Here is a 17,371-nt window from a genome sequence, read left to right as displayed (position 1 = left end):
TCTGGAGCCTGTTGCTCCGCAATGGGAGAGGCCACGGCGGCGAGAGGCTCGCGTACCGCAAAAAAAAAAAAAAAAAAAAAAAGCATGTAATTAAACAAAAACACCTGAGTAAAATAGGAATGGGGAAAAAAGTCCTAAAAAATGATGAGCAGTTAGTAGAAACCAACCGCAAACATCAAATAGAGAAATAATAAGTTTCCACTAAAGCCCAGAACCAGCCCACAATGTGCAACCACTTGTCTAGGAATCTGACTGCTGAATGAGTGACAGAAAAGACACCTGGTCCTGGCAGCTCCCAGGCTGGACTGCAGCAGGGAAGGAACCATTTGGGGGCAGCCTCTTGGGTTTAAGGATCAGCTGTGCTGGCAAACAAAAATAAGCTACCAGTGCTCTGCCCAAACTAACCTCTCCTTCTAGACACACAGGCCAGCATGTCTACAGTTGCATTTTTATTACCTCCACATTTTGAAGCAGTTCATGACCGGCAGAGTGCTTTGGGGACATGTTTTACAATAAATGGAAGCATTTCTTTAAGAAAAAGGCAATTGTTCCTTCAGTAGGTAAGCCTCCCGCCCCTCCCCTCCCCTCCCCTCCCCACCTGAGGGAGCAGCCTGTGGGGACCCGAACTGGTACCCTAGAAACATTCAGCAAAGCGATCCTTCGTCTCCCTGACCCCCTTCCCTCAGCAGCTGGGATGAGGGCAACAGACTCCTCACAGGTCATTTGATCTTGAGATCCTTCAAGGCTGACTCCAAGCTCTGGAAGGAGATAAGTAAAAGACGGGCTGGTTCTCAGCTGTCCTGCAGACACCCTACCCACAGGGACCTGGCCTGGGACAGAGAACCTGGTCTTTGGGGTCAGGCAGACCTGGGTTTGAATCCCAGCCCTAAAGGAAGGTGCTGCAGAGGGTGCCAAGGCCCAGATGCCAAGGAGCCCTCACCCCACTGAAGTGCCCTGCAGGAAAGAAGGAGGAGGACTGGGGCATCCAGGTGGCTGCCAGGGAGAATTGGGCGGCCTGCGGGGCTGCCAGGGAGAATTGGGCGGCCTGCGAGGAAGCGAGGCGGTGGGGGGAGGGCAGGCCTCACCTTCACGTCCCAGATGCTCATGCCGCCGTCCATGCCTGTAGTGCAGAACTGCGAGCACTTGGCCTTCCCCCCACTGAGCACCGAGATCTGGCTGCAAAGAGGATGAGGGCTTTACAGATCCCAGCCTGTGCCTGGGCCGTGCTCCGGCCCACTCTGCCCTCCAGGAGCTCCCCAACTTCTGGGGGAGCCCACCCCAGTGAGTGTGAGTGTGTGTGCCCAGCAGGGACAGCCCAGGAGGCCGGGCTGTGAAGGATCACAGAGGACGACAGGATGGGGCTCCTGAGTCTGCTTTAGGGATGAGCAGTAGTCCCTGTGCAAGGAGCACAGGGCAGCCGGGCAGCTGGAACAGGACGCACAAAGGCCTGGGCAGGGGGTGAAGGCACATGTGCTGGGGGAATCAGCATGACGGAGCATGGTAGGGTGGGGAGAAGAAGCAGAAGATGGCACTGAGTGGATGCAGGGCTAGTTCTGAAGAGCCTTGAAGGCCGGGCAGAGGAGTTTAGTTTGAAGACATGGGCCAGGCAGCCACAGGAGGGTTTAACTAGCCAAGGGGCAAGGTCAGAGTCTCGCCACACTTCCTCTGATTTGTCCTGGGGTGCACGCCTGTGGCTGGCAGGATCCGGGAGTCTCTGGCTCTGGTTCCACTCTAGTTCCTCAGGGAGGCTGCTGCGAGACCCTTCATTCCGCCCCTCCCCGCCTCCAGTCACTGCCCGGCCACCCCCCAGAACAGTCCCACAGCGCGTCCTGAAAACTGAAAACGCAGAGCAAGGCTGACTGCTCTGCCCCCACCTGATGCAAAACCTCAAGAGACTGACCAGCTTCCTAAGTGGGCCTGCACCTCGACGCTGCCTGGGTGGGTGTGGAGCTCGCCCTTCGGCCCCGCTCTCACCTGACACTGTTCTTGTGCAGCGAGTCCAGGCCCCCGCTCGCTGCCGCGCTGCCCTCCGAGCTCGCCTTCTTGTCGAGGTTCTGGAAGCGCTCGCGGGCCGTCAAGCCGCGCTGCGAGCTTTGCTTGGGCACGTCCAGCCGCCCACCGAAGCTCAGCGTCCCCACGGTGCCATCGTAAGTGAACAGCACCGGGAAGCAGTCGTGGCCCTGCAGCGGGGAGGGGCGGGGTGACATTGGAGTGCCCTCACTTTCCTCCCGGGGAAACCCAGGCCGAAGGGCAGGTGCAACGCTGAGGGGTGCCCGGCCACGAATCGGGGGTCCCAGAGGCTGGATGCAGGGCTTGGGTGTAGCACAGGGAAGCCGATGCCAGCTCGGGGACACAGTCGGCGACCCCAGGTGTAGTAACAGGGACTGGGTGTCGGGGCTGAGCACCTAGGAGCAGCCCCCTCAGCCAGCAGGGCCAGCATTCAGTTGAGAAAGCTGGTCTGGGACTTTCCTGGGAGCCCAGGGGGCCTTGTCCTGCCTAGACGGTTACACCTGCTCTGGGAGAGACCCCACAGCTGGACGTTTGTCTAGGCAAAGCAGGCCTGATCCCCCTCTAGGACCCCATTAGGTTTCCTGAGGCCTGAAAAGAGCCTTGACAGATAGGTGGGCAGGAGGAGGGAGGGAGAATAGTGTCCTTCTGGACACACAGGACTGCACTCCCCCACAAGCACTCATTCTCTTGAGTAAGGAGGTGTGGTCCTGTCATTTTCATTGGCCAATAAAATGTAAGCAGAAAGGTTAGGATCCAGGGCCCAGTTCTCCACTTCCCCTCCTCACTCCACGGGAGACAAAGCTCCCATCTGCACTGAGCAGAGCCCCCCTCACAGCGCCCACGCTGGACAGTCAAAGTGAGCAAGAAACAAACCTTTACTGTGTTAGGCCACTGCAGTTGGGGATTTTTTTGTTGTTGTTACCACAGCATAACCCAACCTATTTTGGCCAACAGAGATATGGATGGATGGGTGGGTGGATGGGAGGAAGGAAACGAGGGAGGGGGGACAAGTAGAGGGCTGCCTGGGCATCTCTTGGGGCTCGCTGGGAGACCTGCTGTCACCGGCCCCTGCTCCCCCGCCCCCACGCCCCCTTACCGCTGCCACCAGACTGTTTTCTGTGATGAAGGTCAGGGCCAGCAACGGCAGCGTTTCAGAGGCCAGAGTCGCGACGCTGAGTGAGGGAGAGAGAGAAACGTCAGCCATACCGGCCCTTCGTGCTCGGTGCCTGGGTTGCCCCCCATTCGGGTGACCTGTACTCACGCCATCTTCTTGTCGGCATCAGCCAGGCACACGGTGCTGTCATGGCTGACCCAGGCCACACGGCTGCCGCTGGCGGAAAAGCAGACCCCGTGCACCCAGCCGCAGCTGCTGCTGGACTCAAACATCAGCTCCCCGAAGGGCATCTTGGAGCCCCACGGGGTGGGTGCTGGCCGCTCCTCCACCTCCTTGATGTAGGCTGAGAAGATCCTGCCGGGAGAGGCAAAAGAGGGGGTGACCGGGGGTCTGGGAGGGGCCTGACAAGGGACTCCCTCTCCCAAACTGGCCTGCTGAGGCCAGAGCACCCGGCTGAGTCCAAGGGTACCGTAGCCGGCTTTCCGTGACCTGCATCTTCACGCACAGACAAGTCTGGGCCTCGGTGCCCACTTTGGGCAATGGTGTGGGGTCAGGAGGTCTCCCAGCCCAGGGTCCTGGGAGCTCCCAGGACCCTTGGGGCCCTCACCTGAGGACTGACCATCCACGGCTGACGTGGCTCCCAGGGCGTCTCCTGTCCCCCTCACGCTGACCACTACACTCCAGGGCTAGCCCCTAGGATGTGCCCCCCCTCCTGCTCTGCACCGTGAACCAATCCTGCCCCCCTTCCTGCCAGCTCCACCAGTTCTACTCGCCATCCCAGGGCCAGCCCGGAGTCATCTGACAGGTCAGGGTGCCAACAAGAGCCTCATCAGGACCTCATCCTCTCTGTGCCTGGGGCCTCTGGTGCCTGCTGTAGCGTCATTTCCCAGGGCAGATGCAGAAACCCAGGCCATCTGCCTGAAGCTGGGAGCCGGAGGCCTTGGGAGACTGGGGGGTGGGGTGGGGGGAGGGGGAGGGTGGTGGGCCCAGAAGTGCCAGCCAGCCAGTGGCAGGTGGAGACTCTTTGTTCCAGGCCTTAAGATAACGAGGCAGGGTTTGTTCCAGCCTATCAGTCATTATACCTTAATGTGAAAAAGTACACCCACTCATTTTCCCTCAGATAGAAGCCAAGAAGCTGAAGGAGTGGGAGGTTCTCATGAGTACAGGAGGGCCTAGAAAAGAAATCTTGCTGACATTAAGCGGTGGCAAGGGGCACATCCTTTTAAGACTCCCCAGAGGCTGGAGAGAGGACCCAGGGATGACCCTTCAAAGAGCAAAACCTCACAGAAGCTCGACTGAGGCCCCCAGGTCACCTGCTGGCAGCAGAGCTGGTCTGGAAGGTGGGTCGTGGGGCTCCCAGGACGGAGCTCCCCTCCACCCTCCAACCCCTGTCCCTGTGTCGATGGCAGGGCCCCCCTCACCGGCACTTGAAGTCGCAGGAGCCGGCGGCCAGGAGCACGTTGTTGGGATGCCAGTCCAGGCTGAGGATGGTGGAGCGAATGGGCTTCTTGATGTGCTTGCAAACCCACCTGGACACGGCAGGCAGACAGGTAGGGAGGAGACAGGGACACACAGGTGGGCACCCGCCAACCCAGAGGCTCCAGGCTCCCACTGGGCCCTGCAGACCACAGAGGTCCCAGGAGGAAGGGGCCTGGGTCCAGGCTAGCAACGTGCCAGGTCCCACCCAGGGTGGGGACTCCATCCCTTGTCTTGCGACAACCCTGGGGCAGCTCAGGGAGAAGTCATGAGGCCGCTAACTGGTCAGGGTGGGATTTGAACTCGACTCTTGGACTCCAGCCTGACCTCCCACCTGGCCTCTGCCCTCAGGGACCCCGGGGAGAAGATCACGACGTGCCTGGGAGCTTGTGAGTGGGCCCTGGAGTGTGATGGGCTGGGAGCCTTGGGCGAGTGATCTGCCTCAGGGCCTTTGCTCATCTGTAACGGGACTGCAGCAGACGCCCAGTCCAGGGGGCTGATGGGAGGGGGTGGGTCAGTGCCAATACGTGCGCAGGGCTTAGCGTGATGCCTGCAGAGGCGGCCCGGGTGCTGCCTGGGCGCTTATTACTGAGACAGAGCTGTGGGAGGGCAGGAGGCTGTGCAGAGAGCCTTTCGCCTCACCTCCAAGGGCCAGAGAGGACACACTTCCCCAGGGTCATGTGAACAGGGGTCCTGACTCCCCGTCCCGTGTTTTCTGGGACCCTCTTGTCCCACCACCTGTTGGTCTGCAGCCCCAGGTCCCTCCCAGCCCACTCTGGCCCCACCCAGGCACCCACCAGTCGTTTTCCTGCTCAAAATAGCAGATGGAGATGACACGGGAGCCACTGCCCACAGCAAACTTGTTCTCCTGGGGAGCCCAGCGCACGCAGCGAGCGGCGCGGTTGATGCGCAGGATGACGAGCGTGGGCTTCCACGTGCGGCCTTTCAGCGTCCACACGTAGGCATTGCGGTCTGTGCCGCAGGTCACGATGCGGTTACTCTCGGGGGCCCAGTCGATGCCTGTGGGGTGGGAGGAGGCACTAGGCTGAAGCCATCCAAGCAGAGGTGGCTCTACAGTGTACGCATGGTGGGGCTTAGAGGCCACAATCGGGATGAAAGCTGCTCCAGGGGGTACTACTAGAAGTCACTGGGGGTGTTACAGCTCCCCCAACTACCAGCAAACATGCTGGAAGGCCAAGCCAGGAGACTGAAAAGAAATGGGTCCTTGGTAATGCTGAGCTGTTGGATCACACCTTTCCTGAAGCCCTTAAACTTCTGAGTTTTTCAGTAACATAAACCAATCAGTGTAATCCCTTTATAACTTAAGCCAGTTTGAATCAGGGTTCTGTTACTTGCAACCCAAACTATCCTACCTAACATAGTGAGTAGGTGGATGGCCCGGCCCTGCCCTGTCCCCTGCCTTCTTTCAGGAAGATGACCCCAGCCAGCCCAACCCACCTGTCACTTGCCCGTTGTGCTCCTTGAGCTCGTGCACCTGGACCCACTTGTTCCCACTCTTCTCATAGATGTGCACCTCGTGGTTGTTGGGGCAGATGGCGATCTCTGCAGGAGAGACGGGTGGGCGTGGGGAGGAGGCATGTGTGCCCAGGCTCCCCCATGACTCCCCACCTTCTCAGGCCACCTGAGCAACACTTTGTCCTCTGCTAAGGCACTCTCCTCCTCTGCCTCAGGTCCTGCTGGGCCCCCCTTGGGACTCCTCCCCAGGGGCTGGCCACCCCTCATCTGCACCCCCCAGCCCCAGTGTCCCCAAGGCAGTCTCGCAAACCTGCGGGAGCTCTCCCTGCCCCCTGCTCCGCCCCTGCTCCAGCCACGGTCTCCTTGCTGCTCCTGATGACACCAGGCTCTGCCACGCGGGGCCGTTACACCCACCCTGGCCTTCGCACGCTGGCTCCGTCACCTCCTTTGGGTCTCCATGCAAACGTCACCTCCCCTGAAAGCCCTTCCCTGGCCCCCTTTTCTAAACTAGTGCCTTGGCTCCATCGCTTTCCCCTCACCCTTCATGTTTCCTCAGAGCTCATTTCACTGCAGGTTACATTTCCCATCCCCAAACCCTCCCGTAGCCGTGAGCAGAGGGCAGACCCGCTGTTGTGCCCACCCAGTCCTGGCACCCAGAGCAGTGCCTGGTGCAGGCAGGGCCTTGCTCTCGCCTCCAACCCTCAATGCCCGCTCGCCTGGCTGCCCTGCTTGGGTCCCTTCCCTCCTAACACTCAGGATCTCAGGATCGGGGGTCAAGCAGGGGGACAGCTTCCCACGTCATCCGATGGTGGGGGGGGCACTCACGGGTGCGGTCCTTGTTCCAGGCATGGCAGCTGATGGGTTCCACCAGGAAGCTGTGATAGGCCATGGCTGCTCGGCTGCTGTGCCCAAGACAGAGAGGGAAGCCAGGTCAGCCCCGCCCTGCCCCAGCCGGCCTCGCGGGAGGGCAGCCAGGGGCCACCCTGGCCTCCCGACTCTGGCCTAGCGCTTTGCTTCCCTCCTGGGGCCTCAGTTTCCCTCCTCACGAAACAGCAGCTCTCATGGGATGTGTCCGAGGCTCCGGGGTACAAACACAAAGGATGGGGTGGGGAGTGGAGGCAGGGAATGGGGGTGTGCGCGAAGCCACTACCATGAGTGGGGTGTGCTGGGACCCTGCCCCAGACAGGCCATCACTCATCATCTGTGCCTCAGTTTCCCCATAGGTGGAAACTCTCGCTCCCCAGGAGTGAGCCAGGCCTCCTGGCCTTTGCACATGCTATTCCTTCCCTCTGTAGGGAAGGCCAAGCCTGATGTGCCTTGGAGGCCAGTTCTGTCCACATTTCACACCAGCGTGCTAGTCTCTCTACACCACCAAATGTCCACCTCTGTTCTATGCGGCAAAGTCCTGCTCAACTGGGAAGACCCAAAGAGAGCATCACTTCCTCAAACCCATTCTCTCCCCACCTCAGCTTCCCAGTCATGGGTAGAGCCCAGCAGCACTGCCTACCAGCTGTGTGACCCCAGCATCTCACTCACCCTCTCTGAACCTCAATTTCCACATCTGCCAAATGGGAACAGGAATCCAGTCCCCCGCCGGCCAAAGTGTTAAGAGGGTGAAACAAGACGACACACCATGCCTGGCACATAGTAGGTGATCATGAAATGGCAGTGCTTTGTCTAGAATGGATGTGCCAGCACCCGGCGTGTTTCACCTGTTTAGGGGTGGGCCTCCCGGCCAGACCAGGGGCCAATCCAGGGGCCCACGAGCCTCAGGTCTTCTCACTGGCTGTTCCCTCGGCCTTCGAAGCTCTTCCCCCAGCTGCCTGCACAGCTCCCACCCTTGCTGCTGCCATTCAAGTCTGTGTCCAAGGCCACCTTCTGAGCAAGGCTGCCTCCCACACCACCTCCACACTCCCTAGGCCCTAGTTTTCTCCAGGGGATAATCTTACTGAACACGAGTTACTTTGTAACTCATTCATCCTGCCCGTTTGTCTTTCTCCCCCTGCTGGAAAGTAACGAGCTTGTTGGAGACACACATTTCTGACCATCTTGTTTACATTTCTATCCCCAGCGCCTAAATGCGTGGCACATGGTAAGCACTCGATAAATATTTGATGAACACAATTGTTTACTGCCATTAGTGTCCAGCAGAGTAAGTTTTTTTTTTTTAATGTAAAAAAAAAAAAAAAAGCCACGCCGAATTCCCTGAATGCTGCACTCACCAGCTCTAAGCCCTCCTGTATTCTCGACTTGAGCTCCAGATGACGGATGTGAGGGCTGCGGTTGGAGGGGAAGCCACCTGCGAGAGTCACGTGGCCCTGACGTGGGTGTTCCCAGGCCCTCGGTCACCTCCCCCACCTGACTGGCAGGTTTGTGGCCCGAGGCTGGGCCCCAGGAAGGCCGCTCCTCAGCCTGGATCTGAGCCCTCCCCTCCCCGGAACCCTGGGGTCTCTCTCTGCCCCCGGGGGGGGGGTCTCGACCAAGACTCCTCTGGGAGGAACAGCACTGAGTTGGGGCCCAGGCACGAGGGTCAGGCTGCAGTGCCGTCCATCATACTGCTGGGGACTCCGGGGCTCAGCGACCACAAATCCCGCTTTAATTTATAGCAGGAAGTCCTGGAAAGTTCCTAAAGCGGCACAGACTACCGCGCACACGTGCACAGAGAGGACAGGGACCACCACGCCTGTTCCCGCAGGCCTAGAGCAGGGCCCCTGGGCAACATTTGCTGAGAAAGAAGGTGGACACAGCCAGGCTGAGGCCACACACACGCGCGGTCAGCCTTGCACGTGCGCACGCACGCACACACTGCTCCCGTACACACACGCATGTCAGCCTTGCATGCACACACGAGCACACCGCTCCCACAGCGGCCGCCTCCCCAGCCTCTGTCTGCTTATAAGGCCTCTTTGTGTAAAGCAAAGGCCCCGGAAGTGGCCTCGGAGCCCAGGTCAGCAGGCCTGACAGGGTTTCCCCAGGCACTTCCGCTGCATCCGGGCTGGGTGGGCGGGGGTCATCCACGTCTCCACCGCAGGGAGGGAGCACCTAGGCCTGTCCACTAAGCTGTGCTGCTCTGCCTGCCCCCATTCCCCAAGGTCACAAACGGGGCGGGGGCAGGGCGGGGTGATGGTGGTTAAAGTAAGAAACTCACTTCCAAATGCCAGCTAGGTTCTTCTTGGCCCCTGACTCCACAGGAGGCCAACCACCCCCTCCCCTTCACCCCAGGCGTCCCAGCAAAAGCCCAGGGGGTCCCTGGACCCTAGACTCAGACGGAGCAGAACCCAACTTCCCAGCTCCAACTGTCCGAGGCACACTGGCCGGGCATCTCTGCCCCTTGTCGGCTCTCGGTGAGTGTCCAGACCTGTGGGCCGGGCTCTAACAGCCTGTCTAGGGACTTTTCAAAATTCCAGGCTGTGAAGATGGAGACACTGGCTCTACAGAGGACCGCGGCCCCCACACTTGCCAATATCGCATCTGAGAGGGCTTGGGGACCCTGCCCATTGTTTCCTGGGACCCAAAGGTTCTCAAGGGGGAGAGGGAGGGGCTGATAAAGATGGCCACAGCACAGTGGGACAGGCAGGTTCAGAGCACACCTATCAGCCAATCACACTTTAGCATAAATTCAGACAGAAATACTCCCTAGTCTACTGACCCACACTGTAAAGGGGGGAGGGGGTACGGGTGGAAGGGGTGGGAGAGAGGAAGACGTGTTTTCCCCTTTTCATAACTTTTTCATAACTTCTGCAAAGCGGTTGAAAGCAGCAGGGCCTCCCGAGGACTCCCTACCCCCACAGGTTACAAATGCGGAAGTGGCAGCCCAGGGAGGGGCGTGGCTTCTCCAGCCACTGCAGGCTTGAGGATCATGGGATCATTCCGTGTGGTCAGATCCAGGAAAACAGCCTTCACACCAGGCCACCCCGCCAAAGGAACTATGTCTTAATCATTCCCAGGGAAACCTCTACCCTACTGAGGGGCGGGAGGGGAGGGTGGGGCGGGCACTGCCCGAGTGTGGACAATGCAACAGCTTAGCGGGTGCCTCCTGGTGGAGACAAAGGCAGGCTGAGGCCATGGCCCCGGGAAACCCACCCACTCATCGCTGTGACCCTGTGAGTCAGCACTGTGGACCCATTTGATTGTCAAGGACAAAGAGAGAGGAAGGGTCCCTGAGGATGACGTTGGGACTGGGAGTCCACGTCTAGTGCTCTGTGCCCCCATCACCCTGGAAAGAGAGTGAGGCTGGGGGAGCACGGGCTAAACCCCGACAAACTCCCCCAGCTGGCTCTAACTGTCCCCCCCCAGCCTGGAGCCGGGATCTCTCTGTGCTCCAGGTAGCTCTTCCCCCGTGTCTGGCACACAGTAGGTGCTCAGGATGAATGGATGGGGGATCACGCAGGGCTGGGAGAGCAGCATGATGGCTGGGAGGAGCTTTGGGTCTCCAAGGTGGGGCGTGGGTCTCCAGGCAGGGGGTGCGAAGGACCATGTACCGGGGTGTGGACATAAGCTGCACGGGGACAGGTATATTTGTTTTGTTCACAGATGAATCCCCAGTACCAATTAGAGTGCCTGGCACATAGTAGGTGCTCAGTAAATATTTCTTGAATGTGGTTGCATGAATGAATCACATCCGTCTTATGGTATACTTCTTATAGACCAGCCCTATTATTTCACTGGTACATGTATGCAATCTGTAAATATTTACTGGGGAGTATGCGCTCAAGATTTTTTCCTGATAGCGTCAATGATCCAAAAAATTTGGAAATCGTCAATCTAAAGGGTCCTCTCTGAGGATTCGGGGAGAAAACAGCTCCCTTCCAAAGCAAGGTAAGCCAGGCGAAGCCCCCAGCTGCCCAGCCAATGGTCTCAGGCCTCCCATCTCTTTCTTACATGCTGGGTGCAAATTCTGACTCTCTCCATACTGACTGGGTGCCCTCCGCCCATGTTTCCCCCACATCTCTATCCAGAAAAGTCTGGGGTTGGACGAGGCACCAGCTGTAGGTTCTTTCTTGCTTTCAGAGAAGCTTCGCCAGCCCAACCTTCTCTGAATCCAGAGGTTTGACTGCATTGGAGGCTAAACCAGGCAGGAGCTGCCTGGAGCAAGGATCTCTGCTCTGCAGGCACTCAGGGAAGTCCCCACCCAGCTCAGCCACTCCAGGGAGCTGCCAGCAAGCCATTTTGCACACGTGCTGAGCTGTTACTCAACTTCCTGTTGTATGTGGAACAGCCCTCCTCACCCCAACAGACCAGCCAATCCTAGACCAGCTCCGCTCTTGAGGTCTTACAAACCAGGCAAAATCAAGTCAAGAAACACAAATGAAAATAATCATAAGGCACCACAAAGCATCAGCTAAAATAATCCAAACCAAACAAAACCTCAAATGCATAAAACTCAATGCTGGCCAGACTGTGGAGAAATTCTCATTTGTTGCTAATTTGTTCAGCCTTCCTGAAGGGCAATGTGGTAACACTCAATCCAACCAACTGGGTGGGAACAAACAGAAGAGAAGAACACAAACAGGAACTTAAAAATTGTTAACATTTTTGGTGGCATAAATTCATTTTGGTGCTAAAAAAATAGCCGACTTTTTTTTTTAAAGCAAACATGTTCATAATAACCCTCTTTAAAATGGTGACAGGATAGAAAACTCCAGATGACTACAAATATGGAAAGAGAAATAGTGATATGAACATGTTGTTATAAGACCTCTGTGGATAATATACAAACACTTATGTAATTAACTATGTAATTAATTAACTTACTTGGCTTTTTTTTTTTTTTTTTGCCACTTGGCTTGGGGGATCTTAGTTCCCCCACAGGGGATCCAACCAGTGCCCCCTGCAGTGGAAGCACAGAGTCCTAACCACTGGACCAACTTGGCATCTTTAAATGCCCAGAATTTACCCAGGACTTTGACATACATTCTCTCTTTTACACCCTAAAACAAGCCCAAGAAGTTTTCCAGTGTTTGTTTTAACCTTCATCTCCTACAGGAGGAAACAGACTCAGACAAAAGCCAAACTTTGCTCAAAGTCACCCCACTCCTAAACGGCACAGTTTGGGATACTGACCCCAATCTCAGAGTTTAGGTTCACCTGGACACTTTGATAAATGTAGGCAGGCCTTATAAATAACAGCAAGGACAATAACAGGGCATGTTTAGTCCCTGTGTGTGCCTTACACTCATGATCATATTTAAGCCTCACAACTTGAAAGTTCCCCATTTTCCAGATAAGCAAAGTTGAGGCCCAGACAGGTTAGGTGGCTTGCAAGGTCGGTGGCCAGTGATGGAAGAAGCTGGCGCTCTTACCAGTTTCTGGTCCCGGAGACCTCGCCGGCGGGGGTGCTCTTAACCACCGGGCAACACTGCCCGCCAGGCGGGAGGGGCCGGGGGACAGCCCGGAATAACCTGAGAGCCTCGGTGTCCGCACCAGGCTAGCTCCTGCGGCTTCACGCCAGTCACTACTGTGTCACTGTCACCGCCCGAGGTCCCGGCCCTGGCCGCGGTCCCCACACCGCCGGCAACGGGGGGCGCCGCTCGGAACGCTCCGATCTAGCGCCCGGGAGCTCAGGAGGGAGCGTTCCAGACCCGGCCCGCCCCTCCCTGGACCGGACCCCTAGGACCTGGCCCAGCTGGCGGGAGGCGGGCTGAGGGAGGGGGCGGTGGCCGGGAGGGAGGGAGGGAGGGTGCGGGGGGCGGGGCCTCCCGGCTCAGCCCCGCGGGGACCGGGCGGGACCCGGGCGGGCGGCTAGCGGTTGGAGAGCCCTGGTCCCGCCCACCCCCCGGGGCTGGGGCCGAGCTGACCCGCGGCGCCCTGAAGGCGTCCGCCCCTCGCCCCCTGGCGTGCGGGGAGACTGAGGCTCGGCAAGGGGGACACCGCCCGGGCGGGAACCCGAGCCCTGCAGCGCGCACAGCCCCCATCTCCGCGAGCGGCCGTGGGTTGCGCCGGTGACCCAGCAGCTTAGCTGCCTCTCCCGGCCTCGGGCCCCGGCCGCGCGGGGACCACCCCTACATTCGCGATCGGATGCCCGCTGGGCGCCGAATGTGCGGGGTGTGGGCAGTCAGGGGAGCCGAGGCAGCCCGCCCGCCGCCGGGGTCCTCGCTTCAAAACGGGGCCGCCAACCCCCGGCTGGTCCAGTTCCTTCTCAGTGCCGACTTCCTGCCCCTCTTTCCACCGCAGACCGCCTCCGACCCTTAAGTTACCCAGCGGCCTGGCAGACGCCTGTATGTGGGTCTTGGGCCAGGTAGGCCCGTAGGTCTCTCCATCCCTGCCCTCTGCCTCATCAATGGAGATGTGGCCAGGTGGTCCCTCCCGCTACGATTCAGCTCAGCTGGTCAGCCAGGCACTAAGCAGCATCACGGATGGGCGTGGGGTCTTCGTGGGTCTCAGGAGGTCCGGGGCCAGGCACCCACCCTGTCAGGTCTCCCCGCTTTGAGCCATGCTGTTCTTTCTGTCTGGAACACTTGTCCCACCCTGTCCCCACCTGGCCCACTTCCCTTTATCCTGCAGGACATGAGTGAGTGTCTCTTAGGTCACTCTGTCCCTGACCCCCCCTCCTCAACAGGATCCTGTGCTCACCAGTCATGGCTCCCATTACACAATTCCACACTTGCGGGCAGCCAGGAGAATGAAAGGTGTCCAAAGGTGAGGAGCACTTTGAGGTGAGCACACAGGGTGCTTGGGAAACTTCAGCTTCAATTAGTAGGACCCTGGCCTTCCTGGCTCTGAGGAGACACTGAGTGGCTGTCAGCAGGGCCCCCCATCCAGCCTTGGCAAATCCAAGTGATGGCTTTAATCAGAAAAAAGTTTCAGATGGTCTGTACTGGCCACCCCCATCCCGTAAGGACAAGTGCAGTTTAATGCTGAGGTGACATTTGTGTCCCTGCCTTCCATTTACCCCTCCGCAGCTTTGCAGATGCCCAGGGAACCATCCCAGGTGGGACTGAGCCCCATCTCTGATGGCGGCCCCTGAGTGCTGTTACCCAATCGGTGTGTGGTCTCCCCGCCCCACCTCCTGGACTTGTGACCTGAGACGGTGGGTCAAAGCAAAGCCCAGGATCTCGGATGAAGATAGAGGGGAAAGCAGCGCCTTCTGGAATTTGAACATGAAACTGGAAGAGCCACAGGAAGCCCGACAACCCGGGGTGGGGGGGGAGCGTGATGGAGAGAATCTCAGGAAATGACCAGAGCCCTGGTCAACCTCTGACTGGCAGCCTGAGCCCAACCTGCCTCCGGGGGTTTCTGAGCCAAGGAATCTGCTTTTTAAGTTGGTTTGAGTTGCTTTTCTGTTACTCATTCCTAAAAGCATCCTAACAAATATGCATACCTGAGGACTCCCTCTTCCTCACGAAACTGAGCTACTTTGCTAAGACTCAAGCTTAGTGCGAGCGGAAACCATATTTGTATTATTCACTCTGCTCTCCCCGGCGCCGAGATCAGTGCCTGGCAGCCAGGAGCACTCAGTGTGTATTTGCTGAATGAATCAATGAATGAACAAACCAGTGGGGTTAGAAACTTGAACCCACTTCGAAGGCTCTGCCACTTAACCTGTAGTGTAACTTGAATCTTCTTGCAGTGCCTGGGTTTCTGTATCTGTAAAGTGAGGCTAATTCCTAACAAGCACTGCCCGGCCACCTCACAGGCCTGCGGTCACTGTGGGAAGACCCAGTAGATGGGAAACACGCCTCAAGCTGGGAAGCGACAGGGGTGTTATTTGAAATGGCTCCCTTGGGGAACAGTCTTCTAAGCCTTAAGTGGAGCAAATCCTTGGGTGAGGAGAACCTGGTGGTGGAAGAATTTCATCTGGAGCTCAAAGAACAGCTCAGAGAGCTTTCTGTTTCTGCCCGGAATCTGCCTCCCCTGGTGCCCTGGGATGAAGGTCCTACACTCTACCTTCTTCCCCGCCTTCCCAGGATTCCCAGGAGGCAAACATACACCCAGGCTGACTCCTCAGGGCTGGCTGACTTGAGGAGGGCCGTCAGTTAGGGTCTGGTGCAGCGTTTCAGGGCCATCAAGGTCCTTCCTGGCTCTCTGCTCCTTCCTTCTTGCTGCACTGGCCTTACTGCCTCCTGGTCACAAGATGGCAGCCTAGCTTCAGGCTTCTGGACTCAGGAGGTGGTGGGCTGGCCAAGGCAGCGGGAAACCAGGGAGGAAAACCTTCCAGAAGCACGCAGCGCTATCTCCTGTCTCAGCCCCTGCCCACCCCCGAATGGGGACCATAGGTCTCCCCCTGAGATCAAAGAATTGACACCCGGTACCAGGAGGGAAGAGGGGAGACCCTGGGCCTCCTTCCAAGGCCACACACACATGGAGGTCTGGAACACACACAGCACTCCTCAGCCGGGGCCTGCTCACACCCCTTCCAAGCCACAAGGCTCAACTGAGAAACCGAGGTCTACCAGGAGACCCCACAGGTATCGCCGGGGGGTCCCCTCCTGGTTCCAATGACATCACCCTGCTTCTGAGTATGGTGACAGAACTGGGCTGGGTCGCTAGGCATCTCCCCTGCCTGTCACCACCCAGCAGGGAGCATGCTTGGCGGTTACCCCTGGGCCTCTGGAGAGGCTGCCTTGATACAGGCTGCCCTCCCTCTCTGAACTTGAGTTTTGTCATCTCTAAGATATGGCAGTCACAGTTCTAACCCTGCAGGGTTGCTGTGAGGAGTTCCTGCATATCAGCTGCTTCCCTTTGTGCCCGGCACAGTGACCTTGTGTGCATGGCACACATTCTTGCTGTGTTGGATCTGCCCATCCTTCCTCATCAAGCCCCACTCAGGTGACTGGCTCCTCTACCTTAGTAGCTTTCAAACTGTTTTTGACCATGACCCCCACAGACATATGTTGCGGCCTAGTCCACAGCCCCCTGTGTATCTGAAACAGAAGTACCATGAAGCAGAACTTACTACACACAACGCAGAATGTTGTTTTCTCCTCTAAGTACCAGCGGTGATTTTACAACCTACAAATGGGCTCTGACCCTCAGTTTGAAAAACTCAGCTCCAGACCGTATTTCCTTTTTTTCCTGCCATGCTGAGTGGCTTGTGGGAGCCTAGTTCCCCGACCAGGGATCGAACCCGTGCCCCCTGCAATGGAAGCACAGAGTCCTAACAACTGGACTGCCAGGGAAGTCCCTCCTCCCCTTTTCTGAATGGACCTAGTGGATTCATTTCCTGTTACTGCTGGAGCAACTCACCACAGAGCGGGTGGCTTGAGACAACGCAAGTGTCTTCTCTTACAGCGCTGGAGGTCAGATCTTCACAGCCCACATCAGTGGCTGGAGGGTGCTGGCGGGGTGCTGTTTCTTCTGGAGGCTCCAGGGGAGAACCAGGTTCCTTCTTGCAGCTTTTAGAGGCCTTGGCCTTCTCCCACCCCAATCTGTGATTCTACCCCCTCATTTGCTCAGACTCTCCCCCGCCCACCTCCCTCCTTTAAGGATTCTTGTGATTACACTGGGCTCACCTGATAATCTAGGCTCAGCTTCCCCAGCTCAAGATCTTTAACTTAATCCCATCTGCAAAGCTCACAGGTTCTGGGGATTAGGGCAGGGACATCTTTGGGGGGCCAGTAGTCTACCTACCACACCTAATATTTGAATTAGACACACACATAACTCACATACCTTTATAATGTATAGACCAACTGTACTATCCCGCGTGGGGTAGCTTAATGGCCTCACCGACATCGCAGGCACCTGAGGGAACCCTAGGCCTTCGCATCACTGCCTCACTGGGCACACATGAGAACTAAACCACTTGTGTGACTGTTGGGTCAAACTGAAGGGGCCATGCCCAAGCAATCATTCTGGGTTCTGAGGCCAACCCCAGTTTTCTCAGCATATTCTAGAAAAAACTTTTTTTGGTTAGCAGAATCCTTCTTACACCACTTCCCACCCTACCCCACTCTGCTATTAAGGGTCTCCGGGGGCCTAGTATAGGGCCAATGCCAAGCCTGAAGGCAAACCTCGGCTTTACTGAATAACAGGAACTGCTAACCCTTTACTACTCCCATTTTACAGGTGAAGACAGTGAGGCTCAGAGATGTTAACTATGTTGCTCAAGGCTACGCAGCTTGGCAGAACTATGACCTGACACCAAAGCCTCCAATCAAAGGGCTTTGGCCACTGTCCCTCCAAATCGGTAGCGATTGTGGACCGAGGACTGCTCGGAGTCTCACAAGCAGGGCGAGATGAGAAGGGACCTTCCACCATCTCAGACCCCAGCACTGCGGGTTTCTGGCTGCCACGACAGGGATGGGCCTTCTTCCATGGACGTGAGATGGCCCAAGTTAAAAAAAGAAAAAAGAT

General features: G+C 57.5%; 1 protein-coding gene across 2 annotated transcripts; it reads right to left on the bottom strand.

Annotated features, from left to right (window-relative positions):
- Nucleotides 1–434: 434 nt before the first annotated feature.
- Nucleotides 435–12,686, bottom strand: ARPC1B (actin related protein 2/3 complex subunit 1B). 2 transcript variants are annotated; one of them, XM_024745516.1, is made up of 10 exons: nucleotides 12,379–12,686; nucleotides 6,902–6,978; nucleotides 6,059–6,163; nucleotides 5,398–5,620; nucleotides 4,546–4,653; nucleotides 3,272–3,478; nucleotides 3,107–3,182; nucleotides 1,975–2,180; nucleotides 1,086–1,176; nucleotides 435–758 (listed from the first exon to the last, which is right to left on the bottom strand). In XM_024745516.1, exons 2-10 carry the CDS (start codon nucleotides 6,963–6,965, stop codon nucleotides 720–722), a joined length of 1,119 nt encoding a protein of 372 aa, XP_024601284.1. In that variant the 5' UTR covers nucleotides 6,966–6,978; nucleotides 12,379–12,686; the 3' UTR covers nucleotides 435–719. The 2 variants fall into 2 exon arrangements, with proteins under 2 accessions (XP_024601284.1, XP_024601285.1); XM_024745517.1 differs by lacking the exon at nucleotides 12,379–12,686 and adding an exon at nucleotides 8,299–8,321.
- Between the last annotated feature and the right edge of the window lie 4,685 nt (nucleotides 12,687–17,371).

Source organism: Neophocaena asiaeorientalis, unplaced genomic scaffold (assembly GCF_003031525.2).
Source record: "Neophocaena asiaeorientalis asiaeorientalis breed wild unplaced genomic scaffold, Neophocaena_asiaeorientalis_V1.1 scaffold461, whole genome shotgun sequence".
Classification (NCBI taxonomy): domain Eukaryota; kingdom Metazoa; phylum Chordata; class Mammalia; order Artiodactyla; family Phocoenidae; genus Neophocaena; species Neophocaena asiaeorientalis.
Note: the sequence above shows the minus strand (reverse complement) of the source record. Positions and strands in the feature narration are given on the sequence as shown.